The sequence below is a fragment of the Symsagittifera roscoffensis genome, chromosome 10, assembly GCF_963678635.1.
Source record: "Symsagittifera roscoffensis chromosome 10, txSymRosc1.1, whole genome shotgun sequence".
NCBI lineage: Eukaryota > Metazoa > Xenacoelomorpha > Acoela > Convolutidae > Symsagittifera > Symsagittifera roscoffensis.
This window is the reverse complement of record NC_087071.1, coordinates 44,029,775-44,047,345: the sequence shown is the minus strand read 5'-3', so window position 1 is coordinate 44,047,345 and position 17,571 is coordinate 44,029,775. Positions and strand designations below refer to the sequence as shown.

Here is a 17,571-nt window from a genome sequence, read left to right as displayed (position 1 = left end):
CGAACAAACTGAATAACGTATAATAAAGCATTAGTTAACGGTTAAAAATATGGATTCAATTTTTGATTCGTGTTCGATTTTTGTTCCGATCTGATCGTGAATCTGATTTTCTCCACGTTTTTAACGCCATTTCCGTTTTCGCAGAAGAAAAGCGTAACTTGCCTTCATTTTCGCAAATAGATTTCAATTGAATTGAAACAATGAAAAACCCATTAGCAAAAGATTAAATTTGGTGAAAACAAATTTTTATGAAAAAAATGCACCCGACCTATATAAATGAATTCACTGTATTCATTGACAGTTAATAATAGAAATGCTTGCCCGGGTTGAATTCCCGCCTAAAATTATAGCTTTTTCTGTAGTATCCCAGTGATCGCTATGTTCCTGCGCTGATTCATGTATAATTCAGAGTTTTCCATAGTTAAACCAGCGACATTTCACAGCTATTTCAGTAATGATTCCGTAGAAAATCAGCGCTAACACTTAAGAAATTTTAACTCATTCTAGTATCTTTCAAATGAGAGCTAGAGTCAATAAGCCCTACAACTTGTGACTAAATACGTAATCGTAGCGCAGAGGTAGCATATATGTCTACTAAGCTGAAGACTGCGCGATCGTACCCCAGTAGTCCACACTTTTTGCTCATTTTGATTGGTTTTTTTATCGCTGTTTCATCGCTGAAAACTAGCTAAATTAGCGATAACCCATCAATAAATTTTGCTATTGTGGCAATGAACATCGATAAATCATCAATGGCTATCGCTGTTTTGTTTCCACTTTTTTATCGCTAAATTTCAATGTGATCTCAACCCTGGTGATGTTATAGGTGTACTCATGACTAAACACGTAAAATTACGATGGTAATAATGAAGTAGAAATTTGTTCACGATTGCTACGTTACGCACCATTGCATTATATTTTGACAACGATAAAAAAGTTTTTCAAAACCCGGATGATTATATGATGCATACAAGCGCAAATACAATTGATCTAAGCTATAAACTTGCAAACAAGGAAATGATCCTGCAGGGATGAAGTCAGTTCTTCCCAGGCGACAATTCACGTCATTTTCAGACTGGGAAAAAACTAAGCAGCTCCTTCATACATCCGTCAGCTTCTAAGAGACGGCCGCATGAATCAATTGCATTGTTACATCATTTGATGTCGAAAAAACTTAAATGATAGATGTCGAAAAAAGCTTAAATGAGAAATGATTGAGTGTTTTGAAATGATTTGCAAGTAATTTTTTCAAATGATGTAACTTGTTCTAATTCAGTAACCAATTGTCACTTAAGTGATAATGCAAAACAATAAGCGATACATGAAATGAAAATTAATCAAACATCTATTGTCAAAGCCAACTATAGTGCAAATTCAAGCTGTAGAAATATAAAAATTACCGTTTAAACAGTTCAAAGGAAAATTATCCGTGAACCCTTAAGTAAATCGGAAAAACGATCGAGTTTTTTTCAACATTTTTCAAAAATGATCGAGTTTTCAGTATAAAAAAGTCTATCAGCTCAGAGCTGTTTGCATTTCAAAAATCTTGTTTGACTGACATTTTTTTCATAAAAGTAACGTAGCTCAAGTGAACTTGATCAACAGGTAATTTTTCTGAACAATTCGTCCCGTGATGATAAAATTGGATAAATTTTCAGAACTTGTGTACTGAAGCTTAAATTTGGCACTATTAAATTAAAACATTAACTTTACCTTTGTGTTCTGAAAATAACAACAAGAATTTAAATTATAGCTTCTATAAGTATGGTCACACATTGATAAAACTCCTTGAACCTTTGGACAAAAGGTCAGATTACTTTAACATCTCATTAACCATTACCCTTTCTAATACTAGAAGGCAGCATGGCTGATTCTAAATCTTCATCTCAAAAAACCTTCGACCACAAGTACAATAGTTTAGATTTCAACAGACTAGAATGCCAATTTTACCTTTGACTGTTAAAACAAATAAATTTACTTGCTAAATTATGAAGCATAAAATAACTAATTACTGAAGTTACCTTAGTTTGCTCTAAAGGAATTTTTCGATTTTATTAATATGATCAGCACTAAAATTAAAAATTAGTGGGGTACGAAATTTGAGTTTTTACACCCTTATTTTCCACATTATTAAAGTATTAAATAGGTTAAATAATAGATCTTCAGAATTTAATTTTCTGAAATCCTGAAAAACGGGGAAAAAAATTGCAATGCGAGTGTCCGAAAATTTTAAGGCGCACACATTTTTTTAGAGACCCATCAAAAATTTAATGACCCAACCAACATAATTGTATCACAACAACCGATGTTGTCGCTGACGTTACATAATTACCTTTCCAAACTAATGTTCCGAGCTCTTCACATATTACAGGGTGAAAAATTGGATGCACAGTAATTAAGAACTAACGTTGTCCCCACAATTTAAATAATCTAGTTATGAGGTAAGAATTATTACTTACGGATCCCATTCCGAATGACTTGGTTGGAGTGTTCACACACATGAAGATGATGTCTGCTTGTGCTATTTGTGTGTCCACGTCAGTTGAGAAGAATAGGTTAACCCCTCTGCATTGCTTAACCACGTTGTCCAGATCAGGCTGAAACAGAACAGAATAATAATAGCCTATGGATATCGGTCATGTTTGGAGGGATATCAGTGTCATCTGCCTCCTCAAGGTAGGACCGGCTGCGGCAAACGGCATGACACCTCTCTGCCCTACGGAATAAAACGTCCAACGTTGAAAGGCGGAATCTGTGCCGGGGTTAATAAAAAAAATCTACGGATCCCTTGTATCTGACGAACCGATTGCCCGAAAAAAAAATATTTTAGTCAATGGGAATTCAGTATTCAAAAATCTGGAAAAAAATGCTGGAAGATCTCTCAGTTTTGCACTGATTAAAGGATATTTGTAGCAGAGCAATGTGAAGCTAGAACAAAAATGATTATAGACATGATTGTTATGCGTGTCAGCTATCACACGTATTAAGAAAAGAGTTATTAAAAAAAACAGTTGAAATCAAAATCCGTGGGTATAACAGAAAAGTACCCAGGATTGAAGGTGAAAAGGCGAGTGTCTCCGCCTCTTGATCAAGACGTTGCTTATTCGTTCCCACCGGTAGCCACTTAACGCACTTAACAAACAACATTCAAACGATTCAAAAACTTTTCCCAAAATATCCAAAAATACATCCTAGTACAGATTGCTACAGCCCAGAAAAATTACAAATTGTAACTCCTTTGCTCACTTATAAGACTAGATCAACTAAAAAAAAAAGATAAATACGTATTATAACTCCTTTGCTTACTTATAAGACTAGATCAATTAAAAAAAACGGATAAATACAAATTTTTCATTCGTTCATTCTGAATAAACTCAAGATTAAACCAAACTAGCAGGCCCCCTGCAGCTAAGGCTGCTCATGAGAACTGAAAACGTTTATAATTAAGAAAACAATAGGTTGGATGAATGGATGTATAGCTGGTTGTAAGGATGGTTGAATAGGTCAATGGAGTTCTGAAACCACCGGCTGCATTTATTGAAAAGATGGATAGGTACGGTGGATAGCTAGATGGACGAATGGATTGCTGTCTAGATGGATCGATGGATGACTGATTGGTTGAAAGGCTTGATGGCTGGATATTTGACTGGCTGTATGGCTAGACACATGGATGACTGGTTGAATGAAAAGCTACATTAATTGATAGCTAGATATACGACTGGCTGGATGGCTAGATGGATGAGAAGCAGGACGGATGAATGTATCTGGATGCATGGATTGCTAGATCGATGAAAAGCTAGATGAAAAGATTGCTGGTTGGATGGACAGATGGCAAGATCAATGGATGGTTGGTTGAAATGATTATTCCATGTCTTAATGAATGACTGGTTGGGTGGATGCAGGTAAAATCTGAGAGGGGCTAGACAAGCGAAGGGGTCGATGGCTGCATGGATGGCAGGATGAATTAACGAACGGATCGCTAGATGAATTGATGACTGGTTGGAGTGATCGATTGCTCAAGTGGTGGCTGAGCTGACGAATGATTGCTAGGATGGATAAACGGATGTAAGGCTGGTTGAATGGATTGCTGATTGGAAGGATGGCTAAATGAAGGGATGACTTGTTGAATGTATGGATGACCGATTGGATGAGAGAACACAGAAAAAACTGAGCCGTCAATTTTAGAGGCCACATCTGCAACATCTGTGAGAAACTTCATATCACATCGCCAGAGGATCGAAAATTTGAAGAAAAAAAATTAAATCTGAGCTTTCTTTTTTCCCGAGAAAACCGTGACAGAACCCCACTATAGGGTTAGGAATTTCAATCTTTGTCAAGTGTTTTAAATCTAAGGTTTAAAAAAGAAATTTAAAAAAATAAAACGCCATATCTTGGAAACTAAACGAATTGGAGCAGTTATTATTGGAGGCAAGACATGATACTCCTAATAATACCCTGACAGCAAACCACTATTTCAAATTTTGTGAAGCTTTTGAAAACTTTGAAAAAGTCACAAAAAAACGGCATATATCGTAAAATAAAAAGATTTAGGTATTCAAATTTGTAGACCAGAAACTGCAACAAAAAATAGCCATCACACCATTCATAAAAAGTAAAAATGCCTGTTAAATCAAGTATAGAGGGATGAATCCAACCTGTACGTTACAATACACTGCTTTGCGCTCCTCCTCCCCTTCCATGCTGGCATCATTGCTATTAGCTTACAAGTGGGCCTTTCATTAAGCCTAGCATTCATATATTGGGAATCGAAAAAACTCTTAAGCATTGCATTATATTATTTAGTTAAAACTTGTAAAATAGCTCAAATTTGTAAAATATTTTTTTGCATGAGTTTATGACGAATTTTCACCCCAATTCCATTTTTGTGATTAAGAGAGCAGAGCGTCTTTTGTTCTCATTTGAAAAATGAACATCTAATGCAAAACCCCTAGCTGAATCAACATTTAATTCAACGAAAAGAAAAACATCTACAAGATAAACAAGGATAGCCGGCAGAATACTCCGTCCAAAATCAAAAAAAACTCAAGATGTTTTTTTTTCAAATTAGTATTGATTTTTTCTGCGTGCAGTGACAAAAGAATCTAAACGAAAAACTGGAAATCAGGAATACTCGATAGTTATAGTAAAAATAGGCAAAAATGTAGAAACAAAAAATACCAAAAAAATTAAAAAATCAAAAATTTTTCGCTGAAAAATGTTTAATTTTCAAATGGCGCTATAAACCACCAAAAACTTCTTTACTTAAGTGGAAATAAGTTTTTGCCGCCTGAATCAAGCAAAAAAGAGCTATTGTAAGCTTGCTCGCTCGCACTATTTGCTCGAATTTAGAAGAGTAAAAATCAAAAACTTCTCGATGTTTTTCTCGATACTGTGATATATTATTGAAAATTTTTTAATGCTGTTCGAATCTCGACTTAAAAAAGTTAAGTATAAACTTTCACTCACCCCATTCCCATTATTATTTGTGGTTACAAAAAAAACAGAAGTTATGCAAATAGCACAAATGTTCCGACCATAATTTTTTAAAACCTACAAGAAAAAAAAATTTGTTTTTTCAAATTAGTGTAGTTTTTTTCTGCGTGGTATGAAAGAAGATTGACGTAAATTTATAATTAAGTCATATTCGACACTCCTAGTGATACTGACAACCAGGACAACAGATTTTGAAGAAAAATGACAAAAAAAATCTATAAAAAAATTCAAAATAATTTTTAAGCTTTTTTGCAGAACTTCTTTTTTGACTTTTTGATTCCCAAAATGTAGCATTAAAATCTCCAACAACTTATTTACTCGACTAAAACTGAAATCAAGAATAAATAAGCTATTGTAGCGGCCTAAATTGAGTAAACGGCCTGACTTTACTAGCTGGAATTTAAAACAAATTTCAAACCGGTTTTTTCCTCAAAACTGGAAGAAACTTTAGTGTCATTAGAACCAGGACTGACAGAGCTTCTATATGATACATCACTCAACCAATTCCGATGATTTTTCGTTGAAAATAAAAAGAAAAAACACCCATTTACTAAGTTCCTCCCCATTTTCAATACTCGAAACAATTAGATAATGATTCTGCTCTGTTGCTGACCTCGAATATGGGAAGAGTGTCTGAGTTCCATCCATCGATTCTGTCCTTGTTGATATCCACCACAGTCACTTGAATCTCCGGACACTTGAGGGCAATGACCTTAAAGAGATATTCTTGAGTACAATGACCTACAAGAAATTTTTTAGGGTGATGACATAAAAGAAAACTAGATATTACTCAATTTAAACAAAAACGAGAACTTAGTCAAAAACGATATTTCAGCTCAGCATTTAGTTTTTTATGCAGCTGTAAAATAAAGTTTTACCGGAAATCATAGTTAGTCTTCAATTGTAAAGCTTAAAATATTAAGATTGAAATGTTCGAGAAGTTAGAAAAATTATCCGCCATGAACATCAATCAAACAATTGTTCAACTGAGCTCATTTTGTCTTCGGGTCTAGGCCAAACATCCGATGTGTCCAGCATCCACTATGTCAAACATCCAAACTTATATAATAATTATGTAATAATATGACGTAAGATTTTCAAAATTGAGACAACTCAATTCTCGGATTCCAATTTCGCCAATTCTCAATTCAACGGTGCTTCGGGGCGATAACCGGTTCTTATAATTTCGTATAGAATCCTATTCTCTGTTGGCAAGCTCAACACGTTGGTGCGACCGCGGCGATCCACATTTATTTGACCACTATGGCATCATTTCAGCGAACGGTAGAAATTGGATTTCAGCCCTGATGTTCTCGCTAGAATTCATAGCGAGAAGAACCAAAGTCGTAACTAATGAATTTTGTGGTGAACAAAGAACAGTGTGTGAGAAAAGTCGAAAAGTTCACAAATTGTTCAGGCGCTGTTTTAAAATTGATTTATCAATGTTTTCATTTTGCATATTTTATGGTATTGAATTCTGCTTTTAAATACCGAAATTTATGGCAGCTCGTTATTCTTTGTTGAATTGTAATTTCTGATAATAAGGGTTAATTTACGTATGAAAAGAAATGTTGTCAATCAGCCAGCTACCCGAAACCGATCTACCTCAGAACCGAAACGAGGCAGAAATACTTAATTTTTCAGAAATGTCGGATGCTTGCCCTAGTAAAGCTGTTTTTCGGATGTTTGCAACACTTTGGTTTTTCTGATGTTTGACATATCGGATGTGGTTTACACGGTAATCTTTGTCACTTGTTGATTAAGTAGGATATTATCAAGCACTCTTCAGATTTTTTTGAAGATTAAAAAACTTTTCCTTAATTAATTTCTTTATCTAAAAACTGAATTCAGCTCGAGATAAAAAAAATAGAGACAACTATCAAAGGTGAATAACTGATGATAATTGCAAGTGAACTTACTGAAGACTTTTTTTCAACGTTCCATTGGAAATTCTTATTTTCATAGACGTTTTGCATGATAACATGACTTATTCCGTAATATTACAATGTATGAGCAAAAAACAAGCGTGTAAAGAATTATTTATTCGCTGCTCATCATGCTAAGTTTCATAATCTTGTGTGCACAATATATACATATTTTCTCAATCTTGGTGATAAGTGCAAAGTGACTTACACTGCAAGTGGGTCCCCCCACATACCCAGCCCCTATGCAACACAGTTTGTACTTGGGGGTGCTATTTAGGACTGAGTCACCCTCCCCACCTCCATTGACAGCAGAAACAGCAGCAGCAGAAGAAGACGACGAACTCATTCTAAGGTCTGAAAAGCAGTAAAACCTCTCAATTACTGACGACGAGAAAGATGAAGAGAATGAAGTTATACAATAATGCGGAGTTTAATAGTTTTACAAAACATAGAACAAACACTGCAACATAGAACAATATTCGTATGACAGCCAGATATATGCTGATAATGTCTTAGATATGAGTCCATGAAAAAAATGTCGCTAGCAGATATTAGCTAGCGCCTTGAATATGATTGAGCGTAGAGAGAATTCAGATCCAACGACAGAATGTTACCATGCTGAAGTGGTGACATGCTTTGAATCTGTCGAGCAGGGAAACTGCTACTATTTCAGGACATCCACTTCTGGCTGAATGGTTGCTTGGAGAAAATCTCTTTGCAACAAACGTTTCAGCACAGAGGCAGTGCTGCGCTTCGCATCTATTGCGAAACTATAAGATCATAAACTGCCAGTCTATGACAAGTAATCACAATTTCAAGAACAAAAAATTAAGATTTTTCCAAGTTTCTAGGAAGTTGTAGAAGCAGCCAATGACCAATTCTTAACACAATTACGTTTAAAAAAAGCTCATACACAGAAATAACAACAGCAAAGACTAACGCTAATTCCTAAAAATTACGAAAAAATCAATTAATATATAAAAAAAACACTTTAAAAAAATAAAATAGCTTTATTTTAATTTGGAAAACACTACCGATATTCTTTTCAAAAACTCAAAGCGTCAATGAACTCCAGGAAAATAGTGTTTTGTACTCGTTATACGATATACGGCAAATTATACGAAAGAAAAGATACAAGATTATACGAGAAATAAGATTTATACGATAAATTATACCATTATAATTGACAACACTTTTAAGACAAGGGTTTTTTCTTTGAATTCTGTTTTTCATTTAAGTCCAACATAAAAAACTATTTATATGAGCAATCAGAGATTTTTTGGCAAAAAATGCTATCGAATTACAAAAACAATCTAAAAAACCTTGATCAATTGCTGTAATTGAGTTAGGATTTTGATGTCAAGTTATACGATTATACGTTTTTTATACGAAAGCCAAAATATACGATTATAAGTTAAAAGATTTTTTCGTTATACGCCAATACACAGTATAAAACTTAAAAAAATGAAACAATTTTTTTTGAGCTTTTTCCAACTTTCGATGAAAAAAAGTTAATGTTACAGCGCTTACATATTCAAAAATCTTTTGCGATTGTTATTTTTTTAATAAAACTAAACCAACTAGATGAAACTAGATCAACAGTTGATTTTTTTTCATTCTGCTGGAAAATCTAAAAATCTATAACCAATTTCGGAACTGATGCCGATCATGTTTTTTGTGATATTTGAACTTTCATAATGGGAGAGCCTAAGTTTTTAACCCTTTAGCGATTGAAATTGAATTGTGTAGATATTTTCCACAAGCCCGAAAGGGTTATGTTGGTGGTCAGACTAAATCGGCCGATCAAAATATTACGCAACTTCCCCATTTGATTTTTTCTCTTTTTGGCTCTCTTGCGTTTCTAGCTAGTTCAGCAAATCGTGGGCACAAAAAGTTAATTCTCAATCGCAAAGGAAACAAAAGTAATTTACAATGCCCTTGGTGAGCTAACTACTATTTAAGAACTTCTATAACGAAGACCGCATTTCGTTCCGTTCAATCGCATCGTTAACTCGTTCGTCAATTTTCGGTTGACCCGATTCCAATCACGCCTACTCCAGCAGCGCAACTCGCTCACACATTCAACACATTCACAAATTTAACTCGGTACTCAACTCGGGTTCCAGCGCAACTCGATCACAAAATAATTCAACCCGGGCTTTAACTCGGGTTCAAATTAGCTAGATTAAGTTCTAACAACTGTGAGACACAACTGGCCTCGCTTCAAGCAATAGCATCCTCCGCGCACCAACTATTCTTCTCTCTTTAACTGAGAACCAACTATTCGGCTCACTAGCAAAAATTGTTCTAACTCTTTAAGGCTCTCGAGTACCCTCCAATTCCTTATCTTCCTTTACACTTAGTTTTAGTTAAGTCACGCCTTTCCCTATCAGTCTTGACATCCGCTTAAATCACCCGACCGCACATGTTTTAAGACTAAATCCCTCCCCTGTCAAGAGCGCCACTTGTAACGTTCGCCTTCTTTTATCAATCTTTTCACGCTTATTAGATAACCAGTATTCAGTAGGTGTCACAATTTGATCAAGCAATAAAGGTCATATGATTCTAATCATTAAATTCCTGATCTCAGTGACTCCAGCTCTCGAGTTCAACTCAACCTCCAAACCTTGCTATGTTTACTCAGTTCTCTTCCCAAAGTCTTATTTTCAAATATCCCGCTAACGTTCCGAACTCTAAAGAAAAGGAGGGGAGCTTTTCAATGGTAGTTGATTCATTCCAAGCATCTTAATTTTCTAATTGTATTCTATTCCAATTCCGATCCTCTAGTTATCAGGGGAACGTAGTTCGTCTATTATGGGTCAAATTTGACTAAAAAGTCACCTCTGGGGAACCAAGTAAATTTCTCGCCCCTTCATATTAATTAGGAGAGTTAATTCTTATGATGCAACCCTGTTACTATCAATTTAAACTGGGACTACTTTTCTTTGATCTAGAAGAATTGCTATTAATAGATCATTCGCCACGCTAAACTGATTTCCGATGTTTAACAAGTCCATTTTGAATTAAGTCTACTACTCCAAGGTTGCAATGTAAAAGCTATATCGCTATCATCTTCTGCTCTAGTTCCTAATATACAAGTTACATCTCAGTTATTAGTAAGGTGACCGATTCTCATTTTCCAGAGGGCTTGGGCTGGGGAATACGCCACTTTCCGGTGTTAATCTCGGGGTTTTCTTGGCAATTTTCGGGTTCAAACGCCCAAAGGTCAACTTAAGGTCACCCGGGGCCAAGCACCCATCCGGAAAGCGGCTATTAACACCAGAAGGAGTCGCCGGAGGGGTCTTTTTCGGGGTTCGTATCTTATGTCAATTGCGCAATGAAATCATTATGCCAACGTCCACAATTTCCGGAAATTAGAGGTGGGTTTGTTTACTTAGGGCATACTTTTATTTACTTAGTTCCGATTTTTTTAGGGGGGGTGGATTCGCCGATTTTGTAAAATTTTATTTTCTGGCGAAGGAGGGACGATATCTTCGAAGAATGAATTATTTTGAACTCGACCCTTCTGTTTGTTGTACTACTTAAGTTAATGACGAATCAATCCTACGCACAGGTTACTATAGCAAGTAATGAAGTGAAACCGTCAACTTTACAAATTGAACTTGAAAAAAAATTAGAAATCAAACCGCAAAAAAAAAATCAAAATTGGTGCGAGCCTAACCGGAACCGAACCATGTGTCATCCAAAGCATGCAAGCAACCTTCACACTAAACCGGCAGAATATAAGCTGTAACTTGATATACTAATGAATAAGCCGAGGAGTCCAGCAGAAGAATACTGTGATCAACGTTTTAAGCGGGATAAAAAACCAAGTAACCGGTTGTAATGCCGTTGCTAATGGCAAGGGTAATGACAAATCTGATGCTCATATATATTAGTTTTATGGTGCTCTCACAAGTAACATTTTTGTAAACGAGTTATTCATTTGTAATTCTGTTTTCGTAATGAACTCACTTGGAAACAATTATATAAGCCTCGAACAAAAGTAAAACGATAGAATAAAGAAGATTCTAAATGATGTCAACTAATTGATTTTTTCAGTTCGCAACTGTCGTTCTAAATACGATCATATTGCAATTTTTTTTATTGACTGGATTCTCTTTCGAGACTAGAGATTTCATGATGAAACCAAAAATCTAACAGCAGAATCACTTCTTCTGATTGCTGAAAAAATACGGTTCAAATAACCTACGGTTGTAAGATCAGAAAACTATGGAGCAATAAATCAATAACACAATATATCAAGGCTGAAATATAAAATAGTAATGAATGACTCTGCACATTAAATCAGCGACGTGTAACGAAATTTCAACGTTGCATAACTTACACAAACCAATGTTCAAATTATATGTGAAAAAAACTAAATGAAAACGTGCTCGTGCGTGTGTTGGTTGAAAGAACTGCTGTATGCATAATTCGTATATCAAATCAGAAAAAAAGATGGTCTTTTATCTTCAAGATCTTACATACATTAAACTGGTTTCATTACTTTGATCACTGAAACCGAATTATACCAATAAGCTGAATTATCACCAACAATTTAAGAGCAGAGTTAATAATATCACTTAATCTTAAATGTGAAAATTTAGTTATAAGATATATTTTATTCAAGTCTCAGACGGAATTTGAATTTGTTTCTTTGGCAACAAATCCGATCTGGTTACTTCAGTTCTACCAGCGGATTCGCAAATGGCTCACTAAAAACAAGTTAGTTATATCGCTAAAATCATCTAAAAACTCAAAACCATTAAAAATAATAACATCTCTGAAAAATGTTTGTTTAAAACGAAATATATGTTTTTTTTAAATCTTGAATTGACCGTTGGAACATCTGGAAAAGATGAATTTCAGTGTTTTTGCAAGTTTTTTATTTCATTTTTGTTAAATGAAACAAATAAAAAACAGACATTTTACAGAATCTAAATAAATAAAAACAAACTTTTAAATGACTTAAATAAATAACACAGATCAGCATCGCAAAATCAGAAATTTTGCGACCATGGAAAACAATTTCATCATTTTGATCAATAACACGATCATTTAGCAGAAAAAATAACAAAAAACGAGCTTCCGAATATAGCCATAAAAATTATATAACACCTTCTTAACAAAGTACGACTTTCATTTTTAAAAAGCTGAGCACCGGATTGAAAACAGTCAACACAAAATACATCCCCACTGCCTAGCACTGGGATATATCCAGGGGGGGGGGGCTTTATGGGGGGGGGGGATTTTTCTTTCTCCTTCCTCGAGAATTTAACATTGCCATCAAAAACTTTGCTAAAACTGCATAGCTTGATTGATCAAAAATACGAACTGTGAGGTGCTTTCGTATTTAGGAAGTAGTCTCAAGCTTCAAGAAACTGAAGCATTAAGGATGCCAAAATGATGATGACAGCCTTTGAATGTAGCAGTTCAGTGTCGAATTTCGTTTGATCGATGGCGAAATATTATCAATGAATGTTGGTCCTTTTGCAATAGCCAATTTGTATTGCTTATTGCACACAATCAACTGAGCTAATATTAGATCAAGCGGTTGGTTTTTCTTTAATTCAAAAACCCTTCGTGTATCTCAAAAATTTCGAGAAAAGGAAAAATCTCAAACATCGTTAACTGATTAGACAATGGCCAAACAATTGATTTGATGACTTTGATTATTTCCTCTCAAAGAAAAGCGTTCCTGTATGTTCTAGATTCTTTACTGAATGGATTAAATCCAGTAAATTCTACCTATCAATTGTTTCTCGTAAAAATTGTAGCTGTTAGTCGCCCAAATTCAAATTTGACCCATTGCCGTATTGATAAAAACAACTTCCAAATTTGACCGTCTTGACACCTTTAATTTCAAATTAAGTCAACTAACCGAATGGTCTTACTGGTTATTAATAAGACAAATATTCCAAACAAACGCTAAATTCCAGAATGAAGATGAAAAGCAATCAACCAAAGCAAATAAAACGCCATAAACAAACCGATAGAATGAAGAATTTGTTTTGCCTATAATTAGTTATGAAGCAATTTTTTTTTCTGATAACCATCGCACCGCCAAAAAAAGACAAATCTTCTACACTAGATACTTATTTCAACACACGCAGAGAAAGAGAGAGACGTTTTTTTGCTTCCTGTTAAAAAAACCTCTGCGTTCAAAAATATTAAGCTAGAAAGCTTTCCTTCGTTCGCCGCTACTAATAAATAGCCTTAAATTTGACTACCTCATTGATTTGCCAACTTATTCACACTTTTTATGCCAATTATGGCCGAAAAAATTCGAAAATACTTCTCGGTTAATTTCTGGTTAAATTCAAATTAATTCGCCATTTGGAAAACAGATTTTATTTTCAATTACTCATTTGCCAAATAATAGCTTTATTTATACATTACGAGCAAGAAAAAAAATCGTCAATTTATAATATTAAATGTAAAATAACAGCAACAACAGAAACAAAAACTCAATTCAAAAAAAATAATATTTTATATTTATTTAACACATTTACTATTTAACTCATCTTCGCCATATGGAAACACGTTTTACTGCTGTCAGTGGTCGTGGAATTGGAGTCTCCTCCTCTCATCATTTTCAAGGTCAAATTGTTCCAACTTATTCAAAAAATTTTCAAGACATGCTTCAACCAGTTGACCAAATTTTTTCGTGGACAGTGGTAACTCAAGGGTGGATGCAAAGTTGGCCCAGTGAATTTTTCATTGCATCATGTACATTACCTGAACCAACAGAAATCTCAATGCAGAAGGCTCGAATAGCAAAACATTTCCAACCAATCGAAAATCTTTTAAGTGACTACATTATAATAATTTCTTTCACATTTTTGATCCATTTAAAAAATGTGGAGGAACTTTGTATTCATATGTTTTTTTTCTTTAAAAAATACACGCAAAATCAGGTACAGCAAATAATCAACGAAATGGGTCGAGGTTTATATGATATTAGGGCCTTTCAGTCGTGATTTGATCGACATAGAAAATTTCTGTGTCGAGGAAAAACAATTTGAAATTATTGGTCTAATTTTGAGCTGATAAGGTGAGCGGGCAGGCTTACAATAGCTTACTTAAGTTTAAATTAGGTCCCCGAGTAAAGTTAGCTTTTGGAGTTTTTTGGCGAGATTTTGGGATACAGAAAAAAAAATAGAAAACACTTTAAAAAAAATGTTTATATTTTTTAAGGATATTTTTTTCGTTTTTCTAGTCATTTTTCTAGAAAAACTTTGTCTAATTGGCCTATTTGACTGTGACTGTCGAATATGCCTAGATTCTATTTTTTTCGTTCAGATCTTGTTATCACACCGCATAAAAAAAACGACACTAATTTGAAAAAAAAAATGTATTTTTTAAGACTGGTCGGAACATTCTGTGCTATATGCACAAAAACCGGCTATCCTTGTTAAAAATTGAAATTTGATCGGCAAATATTTGTTTTCCATTATTCGGCCATACTGCCATAAGCAAACCCAACATCTAATAATTTTACTTCAAATTTTCTTTAATGCTTAAGATTGTTTTTAAATTTATACATCTTTGAACATATGATAAATAATTTTCAAGGTCGCCGCTCTGTGAACCAGAGCAGGAGTGAGAGGGAAATCTTGAGGACACAGTCTATTGCAGTTCTACCAGATGAGGAGTACAATAAGGGAAACAGGTAGGAGCTTTAAGTCAAAGTAATTCCAGATGAGAAAAAAACTAATGTAAGTCCGGAGAAGTGTGACATCATTATCTGCTATCATTATACACCAAGTCCAAAAAAGTTCAAAATCATTATCTGGTACTTTAATAAGCGAAGAGCAACGAAGTGTAGAAAACAATGAACATAAGGACACTGATGTGAAACTACACTTCACAAACAGAGTTCAAAAAAACGGGGCACAAAAAGCTCTTAAAACTAAATGTGAATTTAAACCTTCAAAAAAAACGCTGACACAGACTCCATTGACAAACCACTGACATCTTAATTATGTGCCGTTATGGCGAATCCGGTAGTGATGGTAACCAGCAATTCAATGATTGCGGTTTCAAATCGCATGTGCATTGCAATTTGCAAGGCTAGCACTTTCAAGATAGCCATAGCTTAATGGCGTCATAAATAATTGAGTTCTAGGTCAATCTTAAACAACTTAAGTATAGGCCACTGGCTGCTTGACTAAAAAATATGAATCACTTGCTGAATACTGAAGGAAATGCCTAAACAGAAAAAATTTGGTTTTTGTCTTTTTTTCTGTAGCTATTTGAGATTCATGGCTGAAACGTTGACATCTCAAGGCAAGTTGTTTCATGCACTCGAAACTCAGCAGATAGGTTTTCAGGATTCCAAGTCAAAATCCCATGGAGTTTGAATTTTTGATTTTACAACAAATGACCTCATATAACGTTCCCACGATAATCACGAGAAAAAACTGATCAGTTACAAATAAAGTATTTGATAAAAAACATTAATGAACAATCAGGCAAACTTGTTAGAAAAGTTTTATACAATTTCGAGATCTTTTTAATTGGGGGAAACTTTTGAAATGGCCAAACTCAGATCCTTGAATTTCCAATGAATAGTTATGAGTTCAAAAATTCAGACTACATATGCGTTTTACGAGGATTTACGGCAACTAGAACACTTCTTTCTCTCTCTGCCGAGCATCTCTTAGCTTTCATTCGACTAGAACCTTTAAAAATTTTCTTAAAACAAAATTTTAGCCATGAATTTTAAGTAGTTGCACAGAAAGATTTTAAAATATTGAGTAAATGTTTGTTCATTTTATCGGCTGAAAACTAGAAGCGGTTGAGCTAAAAAACGTTTTGCATTAACAAAAACAAAATCTCAAAAAAAGTTTGTAGCCCCCAATCCCAAGAAAAATACATAGATTACACCTTTTTTGCATATCAAACGACGCAATATGCGGCTAATAAGCCGAAATAATAGTAGACAAATCTTTCGTTTAAATACAAAAAATGAAAAACAAAAGAAAAAACTGAAATTAGACTAATATCGGAATTGATAACTTTACAACCAACATAAAAAAAGTATTTCGAACAGAACGGGTACTTATAAACTGAAAACATATATAATAAAATTCATTTTTCGACTTCTCTTAAAAAATTACTCGCAACTGACAACAACTCTGTCACATATTTTCAAAAAATTTTTGGATTCCAAATATAGACAAATACGGATATATTGTTATACCACAAATGAGCTAACGCAGCAGCAAAGTTTATTTGCATAAACAAGCCAAGAACAAAATTTGAGCTGAGAATTTTAAAAGCAAGACCAATGAACGCGATTGGAGCCCGCAACCTCTCGAAGACTGTCCACATGCTTCACTACTAAATGCCTTACCGCAAAAAGGCTTGAATGAAAAACCAGATCTCTTTTATTGCCAGCTAAAGCAGTAATACATGTTCTTCATTAACTGCCAATTTGTAGATCCGCGTTCAACGTTGCAAAAATTATTGAACTCATTTAAAAACTTAGAGATAAAAACCATTGTTATCAAAAACTCGTACAAACAACTCGGTTTTACTTTTTCGGCTGTGTTACTACTAAAACACTCGAAATCTCTAATACAAGCACCAAATTGTCTTTTACCTATCAAAATTGTTTCCTTCAAATAGAAAATTGTTAAGGTTCTTAAATTTTTCTCGCATTTAGAAATTTTGAACAACGGAAAAGAAGTTCAGTAACTGAAAGACACTCACTCTTTAATCTCATGTGAAACTTGCAAAATACCGTTGGAGGCACTAACTACTGAAAAGTGAAATTGAAAAACAGAGGCGAAGCAGAGCTTCGAACCACTTACAATATAATACAAATATAAAAGGAGCAATGAGTGGGCATAAAAAGAAGAGAAACTGCTTCTTTAAAAAATGCCGAAAAAAAAACGAGATCTACCATATTTCTCATATTTGCCGCAATGTCTGATGAATAAAATTCCCTTTGAAAAAAAAAACGTCAACAAGGACGTTGGAATGTTAAATTAGCATCGAAACAAAGATTTACAAAAGCGGTAATAAGGCTGATAATTTTTGAGCATACACCCATTGAGCCAAAAAAATATATTTTCATCAAAAGCTGAAACTCGAAAAAAAACTAAGGTCCCCACCCTAAAAACACACATACGCAGTTCAAAAT

General features: G+C 34.3%; 2 protein-coding genes across 2 annotated transcripts in view; one reads left to right on the top strand and one right to left on the bottom strand.

Moving 5' to 3' along the window:
* Positions 1-7,768, bottom strand: part of LOC134855092 (UDP-glucose 6-dehydrogenase-like) — a 57,407-nt gene extending 49,639 nt beyond the window's left edge. The window contains exons 1-3 of the mRNA XM_063871475.1: positions 7,627-7,768; positions 6,107-6,205; positions 2,460-2,597 (exon numbers count right to left, since the gene is read on the bottom strand). Of these exons, the coding sequence (XP_063727545.1) occupies positions 2,460-2,597; positions 6,107-6,205; positions 7,627-7,764 (375 nt within the window). The 5' untranslated portion in view covers positions 7,765-7,768. The remainder of the gene's footprint in view (positions 1-2,459; positions 2,598-6,106; positions 6,206-7,626) is intronic.
* A 6,168-nt stretch (positions 7,769-13,936) lies between these two features.
* Positions 13,937-17,571, top strand: part of LOC134855072 (uncharacterized) — a 38,805-nt gene continuing 35,170 nt past the window's right edge. Inside the window, exons 1-2 of the mRNA XM_063871453.1 lie at positions 13,937-14,021; positions 14,997-15,093. Coding sequence (XP_063727523.1) covers positions 13,955-14,021; positions 14,997-15,093 — 164 coding nt within the window. The 5' untranslated portion in view covers positions 13,937-13,954. The remainder of the gene's footprint in view (positions 14,022-14,996; positions 15,094-17,571) is intronic.